The 19,333-nt window shown below is 52.9% G+C and overlaps 1 protein-coding gene across 9 annotated transcripts in view; it reads left to right on the forward strand.

Moving 5' to 3' along the window:
* DTX2 (deltex E3 ubiquitin ligase 2) overlaps positions 1-19,333 on the forward strand; it is a 39,770-nt gene that overhangs the window by 16,220 nt on the left and 4,217 nt on the right. For 6 of the 9 annotated variants that reach the window (XM_057487261.1, XM_036904468.2, XM_057487260.1 and 3 more), the window contains 5 exons: positions 2,194-2,548; positions 4,412-5,048; positions 10,218-10,318; positions 14,682-14,822; positions 17,878-17,951. In XM_057487261.1, the coding sequence (XP_057343244.1) occupies positions 2,281-2,548; positions 4,412-5,048; positions 10,218-10,318; positions 14,682-14,822; positions 17,878-17,951 (1,221 nt within the window). In that variant the 5' untranslated portion in view covers positions 2,194-2,280. The remainder of the gene's footprint in view (positions 1-2,193; positions 2,549-4,411; positions 5,049-10,217; positions 10,319-14,681; positions 14,823-17,877; positions 17,952-19,333) is intronic. The other 3 variants (XM_057487265.1, XM_057487264.1, XM_057487266.1) reach the window with 3 other exon arrangements.

The raw sequence follows: 19,333 nt of genomic DNA on the forward strand, positions 1-19,333 counted from the left end.
CTTGTGGCGCAGGTAGTCTTGGCCTTGTCCTCCAAACCTCAATGGTATAGTGCAATCACAGGGACTGCAGTGGAAGCCCAGGCTTCCAGCCGTGTGACCAGCCATGTAAGCAAGTGTCTTGCCAGTGGGTTTCAGCCCCAGGCAAGTTTGCTATGGATTCAATGTGACCAAAGAAAACTGACAGCAGAACGCTCTTTGGGGTGAAAGGGTTATACCCAATTTTATTTCAGTCACTAGAATCCCATTACTCAGAGCAAGTCTGCATGCAGCAAGCTGGTCTCTGCCTCTGGGCCCCTCTGTCCGCATAGCTGTCCTCTGGGCTTCTCTGCACAGCCGTCCTGCACAGCCATCCATCCTCTGGGCCTCTCTGCCTGCACAGCCATCCCGCACAGCCGCCCCACACAGCCGTCCTCTGGGCCTCTCTGCACAGTCATCTCGCACAGCTGTCCTCTGGGCCTCTGTCCTCAGTGCTGCCACCACTCCAGCCTCTGCTCTGCTCTCCTGCACCCTTGCAGCCTTGCCACCACATCACGCTCAGAGCACTGGGCGGAGCTCTTTATGTAGAGTCAACAGCCATGCATTGCCCACAGGTGTGCAGTAGCTAGTCAACCACAGGCAGGTGAGAATCCTGGCCACAGAAACTCTCATTTTATCCACAGCAAGTCACTGCAACTACCTGGGCCTCGGATTCATCATCTACAAAATGGGGAGAAAATACCACATCTGAGCAGATGTATGACTAGGAGCCCTGTTGGCACCGGGCTCCACATGGACCTGCCGTGACAGCTGCAGGTGCTCAGGGCTTGCAGTGCAGGCTCCTCTCTTCCTCCTTGCCTTCCTTTAAGTGGGGCCTGTTAGGGGAGGCGAAGGTAGAGTTCATGCTGAACTTTTCTGAGAAAATAGGCATAAGAGAGCAATAGGGTTTGCTCTCTTAGCTGCCACTTAGCTGTGTATATGTGACCTCCAACAAGATGTTGACCTCTTTGAGCCTTGGTTTGCACTCCATAAAGTAGGAGGAATACCAGGTCATCCATCTGGTTTAAATGGGACAAGTACACTTGGTGTTTGTCTTTAAACATTAGTCCTGTTCCTCTTGTCCTGTAGGAGCTGGGGCTCTGGGGAACTTCCATGGTCTGCTACATCCACAGATCTCTTCTCCTGTGGATGGCTGCCGGCTACTTCCATTTAGCATGTTTTGAACTAATGTGTTTGTAACACTTATTCCATGATGACACCTGTGCTGGGGCTGGCAGTCAGGCTGCGGACAAGGCAGACTTACTGGGTGTCTGCAGTCTGTTGAGCAGCAGTTTGTCCAGTCTGGGCAGGGCAGAAAGACACAGTGTCCCCATACCCATACATCTGGGTGGGTCTTAGAACCCTGGACAGTGCTGTGAGGAAGAAGTTCATGTGACAGGTGGCTGGGGAAAGCCTTCCTGAGTGATGCAGTCTGTGCCTGAGGATGAGTGGAGTTTACAAGGGAAGAGAATGTTTTGGGAGGTGGGTGTAAACTCTCTGGACCCACCTGCTGGTCGGCAAAGCCAGGCCCACAGAATAGGGTGCAGAGAGGCCAGAGCTTCAGCATCCGTGAGATTTTAATGTTTATCTGGGGCACTCTTTGTGCTTAATGATACCCTGGGGGCAGCCTGGAGATCTGGGCACAGCCAGGACCCATGCTTTGAGTCCCAGCTCTGCCGTTGACCCCCTGGGTGTCCTGGCCTTTCTGAGACACAGCTTTTTCTCAACTGTAGCATAGCAGGTGTTATTATGTGTACCACAAACAAACCGGCTTTGGAAACCACAGAGTCCTCACACAAGTATAAGGGGCCATCAGGGCCTCAGTCCACAACAGATTTGGGATGACTCATGAAAATACATACAGTTTAAAAGGATGCACTTAGTAGTTGAGTCAGAAGGAAATTATTGGTAAAAAGAGAGAAGTTGAGCTGATGATTAGCACCCAAGATTCACTCCACAGTGTCTTCCTGACCATTTGTAGAGGGAGGTAGGCTGCTGGACTGACTGCCTTCATCCTGGCTGCCAAGCAAAAAGACAGGTTCAGGTACTTGGTCACAATGTTCTTAAGATATTGGGAAGAATAGGGACTGAAGAAAAGCACGGTATTTTCCCTGAACTGAGGCTGGCTCGGCAGAGCCACTGTGTGCCTTGGTAACTGCTTGTCTGTCTTGTTTATAGGTCTGCAGGAAGCCCTGAGATGAACCCGAGACTCCAGGCCAGAGTGGTCTGAAACCGTTTGAGAAAGCAGAGGACGTCCTGGAGAAGATGGCCATGGCCCCAAGCCCTTCACTGGCTCAGGTGTACACCAGCCCTGTGGCAGTGGCCGTGTGGGAATGGCAGGATGGGCTGGGCACCTGGCACCCGTACAGTGCTGCCGTGTGCAGCTACATCGAGCAGCAGTTTGTCCAGCAGAAGGGCCAGCGCTTTGGGCTGGGAAGTCTGGCCCACAGCATCCCCTTAGGCCAAGCTGACCCTTTGCTGGCCCCTTACATCATCGACCTCCCCAGCTGGACTCAGTTCCGCCAGGACACTGGTAAGACACTTCCTGTCTCTAGTATGTGTCCAAGTGCCTGCTTTGGGCCAGGCTCCACACTGAGTGCTGGGGTTACAGAATTGACGTGCTCGGGAGGCAGGTGTGTGAGTGATAGCAGGTACCACATGATGTGAGAGGTACCGCTTAGTAGCGGAGGGTACCTTGGGAGCACAGTGCAGAGGCCCTTCCAGCCCCTTTTCCCTTGTCTCCCAAACCCAAAATGCCTGCCTCCCCCTGTGGAGATTTGAGAGTCTCACTGGCAGGCTGGCTGATGTGGAGGTGAGGAGACATGCTAGGTAGAGGTCCTGGTGGTGAGGTAATGAGTTTTGGCTCCACTGTGACCTGGGCCAGTGATTTCACACTCCTGAGCACCCATGTTTGTTTTTTATGTGAATGTTTTGATCCAGAGATGTGCCCTGTCCCTCTAACCCAGTGGTTCTCAGCTGGGGGTGAATTTGGCCCCCAGGACATGTGGCAGTATTTGGCAGTATTTTTGATTGTCCTGATTCTGGATTAGGGGTGGGTGCTGCAGACATCTAGAGGTGGAGGCTGGGGTGCAGCTAAACATTCTACAGTGTATGGATCAGCCCCATGACAAAGAATTACTGACACAGGATGTCCTCAGGGCTGAGACTGAGAAGCTCTGGCTCTGGTCCTGTAGCAGCACCCTTGGGCACCAAGGTCTCCAATCAGTTGGGTGCAGGTGAAAGTCCCTGCCTGCATGGCTGTTTGCAGTCAACCAAGGAAGGCAGTGAAGAAGATAAATAGTGCATACATTGTATGTTGTAATAGCAATATGTGTTACTCGGGGAACGGGAGTGGACAGTGTTGGGAGAGGTGGATCTGAAGTTTGAGCTTGGGTGGCCAGGTCACTGGGAAGGGACAGAGACAGATCTGAAGGAAGGGCAGGATGGACAGGCAGGTTGGGGGGGCTTTTCTTCTGAAGTGGGGAATCTTGGGAGGATTTGGGCAGAGGAATGATGTGATCTGAGTTGGGGATTAAAAGATCCCTCTGGCTGCTGTGGATGGAGGCAGGGTTGAGGCCAGAGACCAGGCTTCTAGAAGGCAATCGTAGTGGTCATCTTATGGCAAGTACTTTTGGGAACATGGCCCAGGTTGATCTCTTTCCTTTTTTTCCTTAATCTTCAGATTTGCTTTATTAAGAAAATAAGCTAACCACAGGGTGCTTTCCAAATATCAGGGAAGAATATGTACCCCCAGCAGGATCCATTTGTTACTTGAGAAGTCAAAGGGAATGGTACATCCGTGTGAGAGAATTACCTAACAAATAGTGAAGAATTTTACAAAGTTTAGATACACGAGAAATACAACATAATGTATGAAAATAGAAGGAAAAGTTTTCAGTATGGTTTATTATGATTAAGCTACTTAATGTACATGCCTAGAAAACTAAATAAATTGCAATATAAATTGTGCACTTTACTCTTGGTAGTTGGATTGTGGATGATTTAATTTTCTTTATGCTTCATTAAAAAGTTTTTAAGGCTGTATAGTTTTCATCATTAGAAATATTATTTTGAAAAGCCTCCTTGAGTCTGAGGTATTCTTTGACCTAAGCTCCTGGCATCTCCCATTCCTGCTGTGGAGTGCAGATCCCCCTCTGCCATGTGATATCTGTGGGCCCTGGTTTCTTTACCTAGACAGAGCTCTCTACCCTTCATCCCAAATTTGGAAAGAATAACTAGTACCAGCCTCCAGGTTAGATGGCAGCATGACCCTATGTACACCATGATCATACTGGTTGGTTTTGGTTGTAGAAAACAGCATTTTAAAACCCTTTGCCTTTTATCTCCAGGGGGCTGGCAGATGAACCATTTATGTGTGATACTCCTTTTCCAATAGGCACCATGCGGGCTGTACGCAGACACCTGTTCCCCCAGCACTCAGCACTGGGCCAGGGAGTCATCTGGGAGTGGCTGAGTGATGATGGCTCCTGGACAGCCTATGAAGCCAGCGTCTGTGACTATTTGGAGCAGCAGGTGGCCAGGGGCAACCAGCTGGTGGACTTGGCCCCGCTTGGGTACAACTATACCATCAACTACGCCACCCACAAGCAGACCAATAAGACTTCAAGCTTCTGTCGCAGTGTGCGGCGCCAAGCAGGGCTCCCTTACCCAGTGACCACCATCATTGCTCCACCGGGCCACACAGGAGTTGCCTGCTCTTGCCATCAGTGCCTCAGTGGCAGTGGTACTGGCCCTGTGTCAGGCCGCTACCGCCACTCCATGACCAACCTCCCCTCATACCCTGTCCCCCAGCCTTCCCACAGGACTGCTATTATCTTTGGGGCCCACCAGGCCTTCGCCCCATATAGTAAGCCTACACTCTCTGGGGCTAGGTCTGCTCCAAGACTGAACACCACCAACCCCTGGGGTGGGGTGCCACCCTCCCTGGGGAGCCAGCCCCTCTACCGCGCCAGCCTCTCCCACCTGGGACTGCAGCACCAGCCCCCAGGATCATCCACTGCCAGTGGAGCCAGGTATCTTGTGTTGAGGGTCGCTTGGGGCTCCTGTGTGCCTTGTCTGCAGGCTTGGGCTTCTCTTTTTACCTGCCTCCTGCCCTGCTGTGTCTCCTTGGCGCATGCTACGTGGCACTAGGGTGCCGTGGCTGTCCTCAGCTTCACATCCCATGGAGCCTACCTGACCTCTGGTACTTGCATGCTGATAGGTGCCAGATGGGCTAAGACCAGTAATCCCCATGTTCACTCAGGAGAACAAGGCTCTGTGGAGAGCAAAGAGCTTTAGGCTGTGCCTGTATGCCACACAGCTGGTGCCATGTACCTGAGCGCATCTCACTGACAACTCTGTGTGCCCGGCATTGAAGACCCAGACACAGAGAATTCAGTCTTCTCCCACAAATCTAGTCTCATCTGGGGGAAAGCTGCGAGCCCAGTTTTGGTGCTTAAAAGTTGGCTAAGGGGAGACCTGAATGCTGAGGGTATGGGAGGTGGCAGCTGGTGACATAGGACAGCTGTGCCAGTACAGTCCTGCCCAGTGTCTCCCAGAGTGCTCTGCACCTCGGGAGCAGGATGAAATAGACCCCATCCAGATCAGCTGACACCTTAGAATGAGAAAAAACCCTGGAGTGGTCAGTGGGGGTGTCCCTGAGGTGCTCAAGGACCTGTCACTGATGAGGGGCCTCCTAATTGATCCTTATTGAGGGTGTTGGGCTTAGAGAAGGTTTTGAGAATTGAAAGTGTTAGCCGGGATGGGGGTAGATTTCTGAGGGAGGGTGACCTGGATGGGTAGTGATGACTAGTGGGCCTGTGGCTGCCCTGTCCCCCAGGGGGCCAGCGTCTTGGTGTCACCTTCCTTACCTAGCTGCATCCCTGACCCACTTGACCCCAGGGGAGGGCTGAAGCCTCCTAGTGTCCCTGAGCCTTTCTCCGTAGCTTCTTGGACCTCTAGCATTTTTTCAAGCTAGGTGTCAGAGGACCCTGCGGGCCTCTGTAAGACACAGTGACAGCTATCATTTGTTGAGCATGCATTATAGCCAGGCTCTATTGAGCAGACCGCTTGCTGGTGTGATCTCATTCATCCTCATAACGGCCAGCTGGTGGGTGGTGTCCTCTGCTTGAGGTGAGCTGAGTGAGGCTGGTGAGGTTGGCAGCACAGCCAGCAAGTGGGGGAGCTGGGATTAACCCAGGTCCTGGAGTGGGCTGTGTGGGGCACATGGAGCTCCTCTTAAAGGCAGAGTGGGAGGAAGGCAGAAGCATCCTGAGTGCAGAGGAGTCTCATCACAGACGAGGAGGCTGGGCCTGGACAGGTCAGGAGTCAGGCCGTGTGCTCTTTCTGGGAATTGGGAGTACAGGGAGGTTTCACTTCCACTTGGCCTTCTCTGTAGACCTTCACATAGACATCAGCAAGCTTCCTAGACTTCTGCTTTCCCAGCCCACACAGTGCTCTGTGACGCCCCCTCCAATAAGTGGGTCAGTCTTTTAGAGGGTGCTCTGTTTGCCAGCCCAGAATGGTTGTCAGCAGGACAGGAGCTGCTTCTACTAGGTTAGCTTTGCCTAGCTTCCTGGATTCTCATTAAGTTCTTTTAGGGCAAATATCTAGATCATTCTAGGGTTGGAATGCTCTACTGAGCCAGGTGATTTAATGGGTTGTATTGCTTTCTCTTGGTATGTGGTACCCCCTGCTATTTCTCTGGGGTCTTCCCTCCCCATCCTCTGGGCCTGAGAGACTGCTGCTGTGGGCCCTTATCTTGCAGGCCAGGCAGGGTGTTGGGGGAAGGTGGCTGGGCCAGATGGTCTTACCTTTGCTGCTCGGCCATGCATGTTACTGCCTGCCCTGCTTACTCTGCATTGTAAGTCAGGAGGGAATCAGGCCAGCCAGCTCTCTTAGTTGAAACAGCATCAGAGGGGCCTGCCTCCTGAATTGGGTGTTCATCTTTATCTTCTGCAGCTCTTCAGGAGTTGGGAGGAGCATCCTTCACTTGGATGGGCCCAGCGCTGCTTTGATGAGCAGGGTTTTCCCATGTCTAATTTGTAGTGAGTGGCCAACTTCAGTTTACCCATCTTCTGATGGGTGTTATAGAGCCAAAAGGGTCTTGATAAATACCTGACCTCTTAACCCAGCAGGTTGAGAGGGCTGAAAACACCTGACACCTCAGTCTCCCTGGGGGATAGAGCTCTCCAGGCTGAATGAATGTCAACAGCACTTTCACAGACAAGCATGTGGTAGGCATGGAGGAGAACGCAGCAGGGTGGGCAGCCCCACGGACTGGGGAAGCCTGAGAATGCTGTGTTTACTGTAGCCATTGGAAAGAACATGTGAGCAAATGAAATTAAGATTTGTGGAACCCATGTGGTTTCAGATCACTTCTTGCTCAATGTGGGGAAAGCCTAGGCTGACAGATGTCCTTGTACCCTCAGAGGACTTCTCAGGGATCAGTAACATATCAAGAAGGTGCATCATTTGTCCCTGAGCTGCTGGTTTCCAGTACATTTCTTGGTAGCTGAAGTTTATCTTTTAAGCACCGAAACTTGTGTTTTAATGATGTTGGATGGAAAACTTTCCAAAATGTGTCACTGTTGTCTTAATAGAGGGTGTAGCAGCTTGGCATTCCAGTGACTTGGGTGGCGATCCGGGCCAGCAGTCTGTTGCAGCTTCAGCATGGCTAAGCCTTGGGGCCCTTCGCCCCTGCACTGAATGGCCCTAGGAGGTGATTCTCCCAGTTGGCTTCACCTGCTCTGTCCTTGTTACTCTACTGCTCCCAGCCTCTGAAAGCACCCGCTCCCTTCGGCTGCCAACCACCCTCTTAAGGCTCGTGTGTTGGAGTCCTGGGTTCCAGGTGGGACTCCTCCTGACTCGCCATAAGCTCTTGGGGTCAGGTCTGCTCCCTTTCCATGTCTCTCTTTTCCCCTTAAGATTAAGGAGTTGGGCTGGTCAGTTTCTGAAGTTTCCTTTTGCCCTGGGATTGCTGTGGGTCTCAGTAGCTAGTGAGAGCTCTCAGGGCAGGTGCCTGGTGGCCCTTCTGCTTTCTGCCCCCACTTTGCTCCTCTGAGACCTGGGAAGCAACACACATTTCTATTGGGCTGTACATGGAGCCTCACAAATGCCCTGGGGCCTTTTGGAATTATTCTCGTTTTACAGATGGAGAAATTGAAGTTCAGAAGGGAGGCATGTAATGCCCAAGGGCAGACAGCTTTAACTGAAAGCCAGCATCAGAAGCTGCTCTTACTGTGCATCCTGTTCCTCGTACTGTACACGCTCAGAGGTTCCCTGGCTGGTTCTGGGAGCTGGAGAGAGGCTTTGTAATTCCCTACTCCCAGCATCCCAGCTCTGCCCCTTGCATGGGGCTTTCAAATCCTGTCTGTGTAGAAGACTAGAAGTCCTCATGTCTCACATTCTCAGCTCCAGAGGGAAGTTCCTGGAGATGGTTCTAGATGGGAAAGTCAAGTAGGCCCTAGTAGGAAGACCCAGGAACAGGTGAGGCAAGGAGGCAGTGACTGGAGGAAATTTCAGAGAAGGGCGCCTCATGGGACAAATGGTGCCCATATTGGGCAACATTCTCCCAGTCTGGGCCCTTATGAGGACAGTGGACGGGTGTTGGTGACCTCTAACTCTCTGTCTGCTCCCATCTCGGGAACATCTGGGTCCTTTTACTGCTCTGTTCCTGTTGCTCCGCTCCTCCTGCTTACAGCAGTGAAGCATGTGGGGGAAGAGCTGAGTCAGTCACAGGGGAAGTGGCACCATCGTGAGACCCCTGTGAAGTGGAACTTAGTCACAGCCTCTGGTCCCAGTGCCAGGATGGAAGCTTACTGCCCATCTGCTTTCTGCTCTAGTTCTTGGTGATGGGACCTGAACTAGGCCTTCTCCCTCTGATACATGCCCGGGCTCTCTCCTTGGGGAGCTCCACTTTAGGGGCTCCATGGAGCGGTTTCATAACCCTCCTGTTTCATCATCTGTAACACAGGCGGGGATGGACCGGAGGACATGGGAGGTGGCAGGCATCTGGGACATTGGCAGCAAGTGTTCTCCGGTGCGGGCCCACCCCAAACTGTAATGGCATAGATTTGTTATTTTAAAAACGATGGCTTAAGACCACATGAGTGACTCAAACATGGTCACTGTGGGGAGCAAGACCCTTATTATTTTTTAAAATGCCTTTATTTTGAATTAATTTTAGATTTAACAGAAAAGTAACAAAAATAGTAGTTTCCCTGTCTCCCTTACTTGACTTCTCATGTTAACGTCTTTCATAAATACAGCACAGTTGTCAGAACCAGAAAATTACCATTGGTGCAATACTATTAATTAAAGACTTTTTCTGTTTTCACCAGTTTTTCCCTGCTGTTCTCATTCTGTCCCAGGAACCTGTAGGTTCCCAGTTTGCATCCAGTTGTCATTTCTCCTCCTCTTCCTTCAGTCAATAAGAGTTGCTCAGTCTTTCTTCATCTCCCATAACCTTGACACTTTAAATAGTTACTTTGTCAAATGTCCCTGAATTTGGATTTGTCACATGTTTTCTCATGATGGGACTGAGGGTTTTGGCAGGAGCCATAAAAGAGGTGTTCTGTCCTTCTTGAGGGTCCTGATTTTGATTGGTCATGTGACTGGGAATGTCATTCTTGATCACTGGCTAGAGTGGTTTCTGCTAGATTTTCCCTCTAAGATACCATAAAGCCTTGCTTTTGATGAAGCTGGTGAGTTCAAAATCCTTTCAGGATTGTCCTTAGAGTCTCTGAATTGCCAGGGAAAACATTTTTTTGACAGTTAGAGCTTCATCCTCGATACTTTGTGAAAAGATGGTCTCCCGCCCTCAGTGTTCTTGCCCGTCACTGCCCTGTCCCTGCCTGCTTTCCCCGACCCCTGAGGCCAGGCTTCAAGTTTGACTTTGGTTGTTTGATTTTCCCAGACGAAGTGATGGTGGGTCAGGTTCTGGGCTTAACACCTTCATATTCAGGTTTTCTAGGTTAGTTTTGGTCTCAGAGTGGTGAAATTCAGGTTTCCTTGCTCCTCTTTCCAGATATTCTTCATCAGGATCTTTAAAGAAAGACTCAGAAGCCCTCCCTCCCGCAGAGGCAGCCGTGGGAAAGGAAGCCAACTGTAAAGGGGCCTCGGCAGCACCAGGGTCTTCCTAATCTGGGACTCTTGTTTGTGCTGTTGGCTCCACACTAAGCTTCAATTTCTCTCTCCCCAAGTGCCTCCTTCCCCAGCGGTCCCACCAGCAGCCCTGGGAGCATCCCCGCCACTGTGCCCATACAGATGCCGAAGCCCAGCAGGGTCCAGCAAGCCCTTGCAGGTAGGCACATGGCTCCCGGTTCCCAACTTCAGAGCAGACAGTGTCTGGCAGGGGCAGTACTTGGGAGGATGGGGGTGGGAGAAGGAGATTGTGTGGCGGGGGTCTTGTTACCCTCTGTGTTCTCGTGGAAAGCTAAAGGGGCTCCTTTTGGTGGCAGTGCCTCTTCTCGGTGATGGTGTACCCCCAGTGAGTGAGCCTGGGGTGCCCTTCGTCTCAGAGGGGGAGTCATGTCTGAAGACGGTGGGTGCCCTAGTGTGGGCCTTTCCCCATCTTTAAAATTTTCATGTTACCATGTATTGTGGTTGAGGAAGTCACTTTTCTGTCCTGAAATGCTTTGGACACTTTCTTGAAGGGGCCTTCTGGGGAACTCATAGAAGGTTGGAGTTACGTTTGAAATAAGCACCTTTTGTGTCTGACTAGATCTTTTATTAACCATACATTGTTGAACTGTTTTAAAAATTCCTTTTACAGGTGTTAGGGAGCCACTGAAAGTTATTTCTAACTTCAGGGAAATGTGAAGCATTGCAGAAAGGTGGACTGAGGGTATAGTGACTCCATGGTTTAAAGGGAAGTGAAGCACTGGAGTAGCGGAGGGATTAGCGGGCCAGGCCTGGAGGCAGGGAGACCTGTGTGGAGCCTGATGTCCTGCTGCAGGTGAGGCAGCCAAGGCCCTGGCAGTGGAGGGAGGGAGGGTGGGAGGGAGGGAGGAGCTGCTGGCTTGGTGATTGAATTGGTTGTGAGAGAAGGAATGGAAGGAGACTGATATACTGCTGCTGATGGTGGGGCTGTCCTCTGTCATCACAGTCAATGAGGAGTACCAGGGGCTTCGCATGTGTGTTTTTTATTGCCACTTTATATTTGAGAACACTGAGGCTCAGAGAATTCCAAAAACTTCCCAAGGTCAGCCAGCCAGCCAGCCCTTGGCGTAGCTGGGACCCAGCCTCAGGCATTCTTGGCCTTGGAATGTTACAAGGTGCTGTTTGAGTCTGATGGGAGCACAGGGAGGGGTGGGGGGTGAAGGCGGTGGGTGTAGCCAGGTGGAGCTTTTCCAGAGACACTGCGACTTTGGATGTGCAGTGCAGAAGAGCATTCGGGTGGGATGGGGCAGCCTCTGCCCCCCTCTCCCATGGGAGTGTGTGAGCTTATGAAAACAATGTTGGGACACGAGGAAGAGCCCTTGAAGGGAATGGAAGAATCAAAGAGGTGGTAGCAGATGGGAGAGGGGGCCGTCTAGAACGTGCTGCAGCCACTCAGCTGTCAGTCGTCTTCTGGGGAGAAGGGAACAGTGAGCAGAGATGTGGTGACTAGAAAGTTCCTGCTCAATTTAGGTCTTATGGCAGCAGATGCCATAGGTGAGCCAGATGTATATGTGTATGCATGCATGCGTGAATACATGTGTGTGCCTGCCTGTGAGTGTGTGTGTGGTGGCGGTCTTGTTGGAGAAAGGTGGCAAGTGAACAGGCCCGGCCTGCATGTGGCCCAGATCCTTTCAGCTCTAATTGTCAAGGCTTTAATACAGATGTTATAATAACCTCTCAAAGTGGTCTGGCTGTGGGGGCTAGCTCTTGGTCCCTTTCCTCTGCTCTTGAGCCTGAGGACCCTGTCCAGGCTTCATCCCAGATTGTCCTAGTGCTGAGCGGAGTAAAGGAGACAGAGTTGAGGGGAACGATGACCCTGTCATCTTGGCTCTGAATTCCTGGAGTTAGGCAGGCATCTTAACCTCCATTTTACTCATTGGGGAAACAGACCTGTTTCCCAGATAGAAAATAATGGATATTGGAGTCCATGGCCAAATGCTGCCTTCCCTGAACACCAAGTTCTAGCTTGTACCTGTTGGTGGGACTGATGTCTAGGACACCCCAGAACAAGAGATCCCAGGTCAGCCCCCCAAAAGTAGGATCTGGAGAGTTCCCCTTAGCCTTAGTTTATGGATTTGGGACTACACACGGCCACAGTGAGGTGAGCACTTGGGCATAGGGCTTTGCAGGCAGTTCACAAACCCATGGTCTAGGAGTGCCTTAAGGGACAGTTTCCCTATCTGCAGCATGGCCAGGCCCTCTCTTTTATTGGGATGGGGTGGAGTAGGCCCTTGGGGCTGGGGCTGCATCCCCACCCTGTGAGGGGACATTTCAGGGAGGAGTGGCGCTAGGCAGAACCCAGCTTGGTAAGGTCAGGGCCAGAGGAGGGTAGGCTCAGACCTGGGCCCTGGTCCCTAGACCATAGGCCAGCCCTTGGTGCCAGAAAGTGGGTGTTTGCACATCTGGCTGCATACAGGGCCTGCACCCTCTGGGGCTCTCACAGATCAGGTGGGAATCCTCAGATGAGTGGAGGAGAAGCCACATCTATCCCTGCTGTTAGTTATTTTGGGGTGTTAGGAGTTTGGGGGGCTTCCCTGAGCCCTTGCTATTAGGGAAGATGTGATGGCCACTCTTGCCTCCCCCTATCCTGCCCACTGGATGTTGAGACATTAGTGTCTGTGACTTGAATTCAGGGGAGCAGGTCCTGCCTTGAGAAGGGCAGGAACATTGGTCATGCTGGCCTCTTGGAGGCTGATATGGTGGCCTCAGGGTGGAGGTCACCCAGTGACATTCAAGGATGTCACTGTCCCCAGAAAACAGGGACTGTGCAACTTGTGTGACCAGGCCTTCCTGCCCTAGTACTCAGTAGGGGAAGAGCATCAGTCACAAAACAGATGAGTGAGTCCTCTCAGGTGGTAGGGATGCTGAGCAGAGTAAAGGAGACAGAGTTGAGGGGAACGAGGCCCTTTTTAGATGGGGTCGTCAGGGAGCTGCCTCTAAGGTGATGCTGAGGAGCGGTCTGGTTGGCACATGGGAGCTAATGGATGGTGGAAGAGGTCACGGTCAGTACAGAGGCCCTGGGTTCTTCTAAGGAATTGTTCCTCTTCTCTCCCTCTTTCTACCCTCGTACCTGCTTGTCATTCAGTCTGCCTGGCATTTAGTTGCCAAGAGAACCCACTTTTGAGCCCAGGAACATGGGATGCTGGCGGCCTTACGTTACCTGAGTGGGCACCCAGGGTCCAACCTGGTCTGCCTTGGTCCTGTGTACACTTTCGTGTCTGCTGCTGAGCGGCCACTACAACATACTCTTCCCATCTGGCTGAGCTGCCCACCTACTAGCTGACCTCTGCTTCTGTGCCCAGCTGGGTGCATCTGCCATGTGGAGAGTCTTTGTTTTTCTGGTAGAAGCCACAGTGGCCAATTTTCCCCTCACACCTCTGGGTCACCCCTGGAGTGTAGAGCACTGCCTGGCCTGGTGGGGAATGGGGCCCAGCAGGGCTGGGATCCCCGCTTCCTGTCCCAGGCTGCCACTGTGCCCAGCCCCAAGCCAGATTCTGAGCACTGGAAGGCCACCCTCAGGGAGGTACCCAAAGAGAAGCCCAGAGCTCCCCTGCCCTGGGGAGAAGTTGCTTTGGAGCCAGACTGAGGACCAGGAGGATTGGGTAGGTGGTACCATGACAGCAGGGTGGGCTGGGCAAGTGGCAGGATTAGGGACTCTGGCAGGAGGATGTGCCATGTTCAGGAAGTGTCGGGTCCTTGGGTGTGCAGGGAGCAGTGTGGGGTGAGGATCCAGCTAGAACGTTTGGGGAGCATCAGGTTGAGGAGAGGAATAACAGGAGTGGATTGCCCCTCTCAGCATGGCTGGCTGCTGCAGCTCCCTCCCCTGTGGTCATGCCCACCGTGTGAGCAGAGGGGCTGTTTGGGCTGTGGCTGAGGGTGCCAGAGAAGGAAGCCCTGGGCCCAGGACCTTTCTGCTCCGGAGGAGCTGTCGCAGGCTGTCGGGGAGCAGGCTCAGGGACTGCATTCCTGTTTACCTGTTCTGATAAGGCAGCTTGAAGGTACCCAGATGGGGCGTGGAAAGCAGACAGCACCCCACCGGAGGCTAAGTGGCTAGGATCCACATTAGCACAGGCGGAGGACTGAGCTCGAGACCCTGTAAACTTTTGTATAGCTTGGCTGCACTCTTCCATGTCGCCCCTTCTCTCCTTCCTTGCAACTGGCATGGGGAAACGCCACTCCAAACTGCTTAGGAGGCTTCCTGAAGCAAACGCCTTGCCCCCTGCATGCTCAGGGAGTGGGCTGAGCAGTTTCTTGTATGGACACCTGTGGAACTGGGGCCAGGGGTTCGATGAGCCAGTTATTTCACTGGTTTCTGGCCTAGAGCTTAGCCCTGCCTCCTGGGGTAGGCCCTGGCATCCTTGAGCAGCCAGATTCCATGGCATTGGCGGGTCCTGATGGCCAATCACAGTGCCACCTGGATTCAGCTGAGGTTTGTGGAAGTCACGTGCCAATGACTCCTTCTAATGTTTCTCCCCTCTGCATGTCTGATCTCGCACCCCGTGTAGGCATGACGAGTATTCTGATGTCAGCCATTGGACTCCCTGTGTGTCTTAGCCGTGCACCCCAGCCTGCCAGCCCTCCCGCCTCCTGTCTGGCCTCTAAAAGTCACAGCTCAGTTAAGAGATTGAGGAAAATGTCCATGAAAGGTAGTTCCTGCTCACAAATACTCTCGGCTTCTGCTAAGCCTCCTCCAGCTAAGTCTTGCTGCCTTTGACTGCCACATCGATCACTCTTTTCTGACTCCTACAGCCTTCTCTGCTTCCTTCACCCCTTGGGGATGGGCTCAGTGGCCCCTCCCTGCCTTCAACACAGAGGTGGCCCCTGGCAATCTACTTTCTGCTGAACACCCAGAGTTCAGGTCCTGTCTTCCTGGCACAATTGGAGTGCCAGGGACTTGTTCATGAGGACTCTGACTTTGTAAACACATGTGTTCAGTGAGGCCTGATACGGGATGGGGGACGACTCTGTCCCTTCCATTGAGGCCAGCATGTGTCTCAAGAAAGGCACCCCAGCTGTCTGGCCACTGTGTGGGTCTTCTTCAGAGGGGTCCTCTGATGACCACTTCCCTGCTCATCCCTCAGCTTTGGAAAGGGGATTTCAGGACCGTGGAAAATGCTGTGGGTTTTAATAAGACTTCTGTGGAGGGGTCTGTGAGTAGTGAGTTATAAACCTGCCATTTCCACAGCTGATAGTGGCTCTGCCTCCATCATTGGTCCAGAGCAGCCCAGTCTGCTGAAAGTCCAGTGATCATCAGGGCAGTGCGGTGAGCAGGGAGTGTGGCTTTGGCTCAACCAAGCCCAGGTCTCAGCCTCGGTTCCAGCACTCACTAGCTTTGTGATCTTATGCAAGTGTCTCTGTTCATGAGCTGGGTGCTTCCTACTTAGCAGATTGATTGTGGATGGAAAGGAAATACACGAAGCACCTGGTTCATAGTAGCTGTGGCTGCTCTGATCATGTCTACTGTCTGTCTAACCTCCATGCACAGTGTAAGAGGGATGCTCAGGGAGGGGCAGGCTTTACCTACCCAGTCCCCCACCTCACCCCCACCCCAGCATTCGGGCAGGCCTCAGAACCCCTGACCCCACTCCCCTAACTACTATGCCTGGCGGTGGAGACAGGCCTGTGAGTGGGCAGGTCAGCAGCTCCCTGAGTTACTTGAGTTTGCTGGAGAAGAACACAGACTGTCAGACCTTCTGGCCTTCCTGGGCTCAGATGTCCCTTTCCTGGGATGGGGGTCATCTGGATGGCCCCCTTGGAGTAATATGGATCAGGGTCAGCCTTCAGTTCTAAAAGGCTGCCTAGGCAAGGATGTAGTTGGGGAACAGGATGCTGGGCTGGGCCTCACTGCCACAGGTGGGCCAGAGGCTAGTCCCAGCAGATGGGGTCCTGGGCTTCGTCTGGAGACTGGTCTGAGCCACCAGGCTTTTCTAAGAGGCCCCTTCCCTCAGTCTGAGTAGAGTCCCAGCTACCAGGATCGCCACCAGGTGCTGGAAGTCACTGTGCATTGGCCTGGTTTTCTCACCAGTGACCAGGGTCAGGGTCCTAGAAGTAAGAGTGTGTGTGTGTGTGTGTGTGTGTGTGTGTGTGTGTGTGTGTGTGTGTGTGTGTGTGTGTGTGTGTGTGTGTGTGCATGCGTGCGTGCGCGTGTGCAGGTGACCTGATTTGGCCCCAGCACAAGAGCCAAAACGTGTGCTGGGTAAGAGTGTGTGTGTGTGTGTGTGTGTGTGTGTGTGTGTGTGTGTGTGTGTGTGTGCATGCGTGCGTGCGCGTGTGCAGGTGACCTGATTTGGCCCCAGCACAAGAGCCAAAACGTGTGCTGGGTAAGAGTGTGTGTGTGTGTGTGTGTGTGTGTGTGTGTGTGTGTGTGTGTGTGTGTGTGTGTGTGTGTGTGCAGGTGACCTGATTTGGCCCCAGCACAAGAGCCAAAACGTGTGCTGGGTAAGAGTGTGTGTGTGTGTGTGTGTGTGTGTGTGTGTGTGTGTGTGTGTGTGTGTGTGTGTGTGTGTGTGTGCATGCGTGCGTGCGCGTGTGCAGGTGACCTGATTTGGCCCCAGCACAAGAGCCAAAACGTGTTTGGTCCCAGCTTCTCTGCTCTCCTCAAACTGTCATCTGACCTGCTCTGGTCTAGAGGGAGCTCTGCTGCTGAACCCACAGGCTTATAAGTCTTTGCAGCCACAGACTGATGGCCATGAGCTTGAGTTCAGACCAGAGCCTCCCTGGGCTCAGAGGCTAGCAGGAGCTCCTGATAACCTTGCTGCCAGAGGAGATGCCCGGCGCCCGTCACTTTCCCAGGCTGCAGGGCTTCCCAGGTCCTGCCCTCCAGTTCCTGTGCGGGCTTTGCTGCCATGCCCTGTGATTCCGCTGCTGCCTCTGCTGGAGAACCCCTGGGCTGCGCTGGTTTGCCCTCACTAGCTGGGGCGTTCTTGTTAATGAGGTGGGGCCTGTTTGGTGCAGGGGTCCCCCCCAGCCTCCTGCACATGTGCACACAGAGGGGTGGGAGGTTTCCAGGAGCCGGGCAGTCAGGGCACCCTTCGTGCTGCCTGTCAGCCACTTCCCAGAGTTGTTCAGGTTAGGATCTGAGTAGATTTATTGCTGAGGTCCCACAGCCAAGGGACAGGTGTCATAAGACTTTGTGGTTTGTATGGCAGTGTCACTGTGGCTGTCATCTGCAGTCAGCGTGCACACAGATGCCCGCACTGGGTAGGCATCTGCTACATGCTCAGCTCATAAAACTTGTCCACTGAGAGTTTCTTACAAGAACAATGTAAGTTGAGTAAAAACGCTGCCAGGACATTCTCCAGGGCAGTTTGTTTTAGAAGCTGCTGTTTGGCCCTTTTGTGTGTGCTCTGAAGAGTCTGAGTCCAGCTTCCAGACCAAGTGTGCACAGGGACGTGGCTGGGGTCCAGTATGTGGCTTCTAGTGCTGTGATCAGCTGCTGCCTCTGCTCCTCTCCTGCTTCCTCCAGGGCTCCTGGGGCTGGGCCCCCAGTGGATAGTCCGGATGGGGCTCAGTCAGGTAGAGCTCTGGAGTGTCCGCGTGCCTGGTGCCCAAGTCTCTCCTCTCCCGCATGCTCACCTTCCTGTCTCAGCCCTTCTAACATTCCCGGCAGCTTGGACCTCTCCCTTGTCCTCCTTCCTCTCTGGTTTCATTGCCTCCAGTTCATATTCCTTGGGGTGCTGCTCATGTTCTTCTCTTTTCTAGGAGGAACTCCAAGGCCAGAGCCAGAGCAGGTGATAAAAAACTATACCGAAGAGTTGAAAACTGCCCCAGATGAGGTAGGTGTCACGGGAGCCATGCAGCTTTTGGTTTTGTTTGGTTTTGCTAGATCCAGGTGGGAAGGGTGCCTGCCTGTTCTTTGCTGGAATGGCACCTCCCAAATTGCCTCTGGGGCCTGCCACCATGCTCTGGACACTTGGATTTGATCTCTGGGCCTCCTGTAGGAAGCAGGCCTACCAAGAAGAGGCAGCATATTCTCTGAGACCTGAGTTCTGATCTTAGCTTTGCCACTGATGAGCTGTGGTCCTGAGCAAAGCGCCTCTCTCACACAGGTCTCTCTGTAGTCCCCTCCCTTGCCATCCTGGGCCCAGGGTCCTGGAGACAGGATGGGAGAGCCTGTTTCCTCCCTGAGAGTTGAACTGGTATTGAAGCAAAGTGGCCTTGTCTAGATAGCAGTCCTGCCCCTCTGGCTGTTGGGAGAGCTGGACAGGGTTCCTATAATTACAGGGCCTGCCTAGACTCCCATAATAGCTTCGGTAGGACCCAAACCACTCGCTGAGGCCTGTTTTGGGGACTCCTGCACCACCTGTCTCTGATTTGAATTAGAGAGTCCTGGAGGTGTGGGTTAAAGGTCAGTCATGCCAGAACAGACCTGAGGACTTGCTTCCCATGCCTTTCTCCTGCAGGTGAGTGCGTAAGAAACATCCAGCTGGTAAAAGTTTGGACAGAAACCTCAAAGTCATTCTCGTGTTTCTCTCCCACCCTCTCTGTACTCCTGCTCCACAGTGCCCAGTCTGTATCTTTTCTTTGCCTTTGTGCTCATCCAGCATAACTGGACTGTTTGCCTCCAGCCTCCCTCCCCTCCTAGCTGCCTTCTATAAGCCCACATGCAGCTATGATCATGGAAGTACCCCCTGCTCAGAGCCCCTCAGTGTGGGTCCCTGATGGTGTAAGACCAAGAGCCCCAGCTCCTGAGCCTGGCTATCAGAACCTTCCGGATCTGGTCCTCTCCCACTGTATTCATCTCCCACACCCTGTTCACACACATGCCTCCAGCCTCCTGCAGGGGCCACCATCGCTCCCCAGCTGGATGCTGCTTCATACTTCAGAACATCTTCTTCTACCTGGAATGCCCATACTTCTCCAAATGACACGTCCTTTTTCCCTTGTGAAACCCAACTTTGTGGGCCTGTTCTCTCAGGAGCCCACCCTGTTCCTGTCTGTCTGCCAGTCCCTGCTGCTGTCTCAGCCCTCGCTTCTTTCTCTGCACTGGCCCCACACTCTGTCTGCCTGTTTTCCTCTGTGCCCTGGTGAGCTCTCTGAGGCCACAGATCCCAGTGACTCATCCATGTTCCCAACTTCTGAAACAAACACCTGTTGAATTGACTTTCTTTCCAGCATCCCAGCAGATGAGGCCTTTTCCTATAAGACACCTCTTGGG

This window comes from Manis pentadactyla, chromosome 10 (assembly GCF_030020395.1).
Source record: "Manis pentadactyla isolate mManPen7 chromosome 10, mManPen7.hap1, whole genome shotgun sequence".
In the NCBI taxonomy this organism is placed as follows: Eukaryota; Metazoa; Chordata; class Mammalia; order Pholidota; family Manidae; genus Manis; species Manis pentadactyla.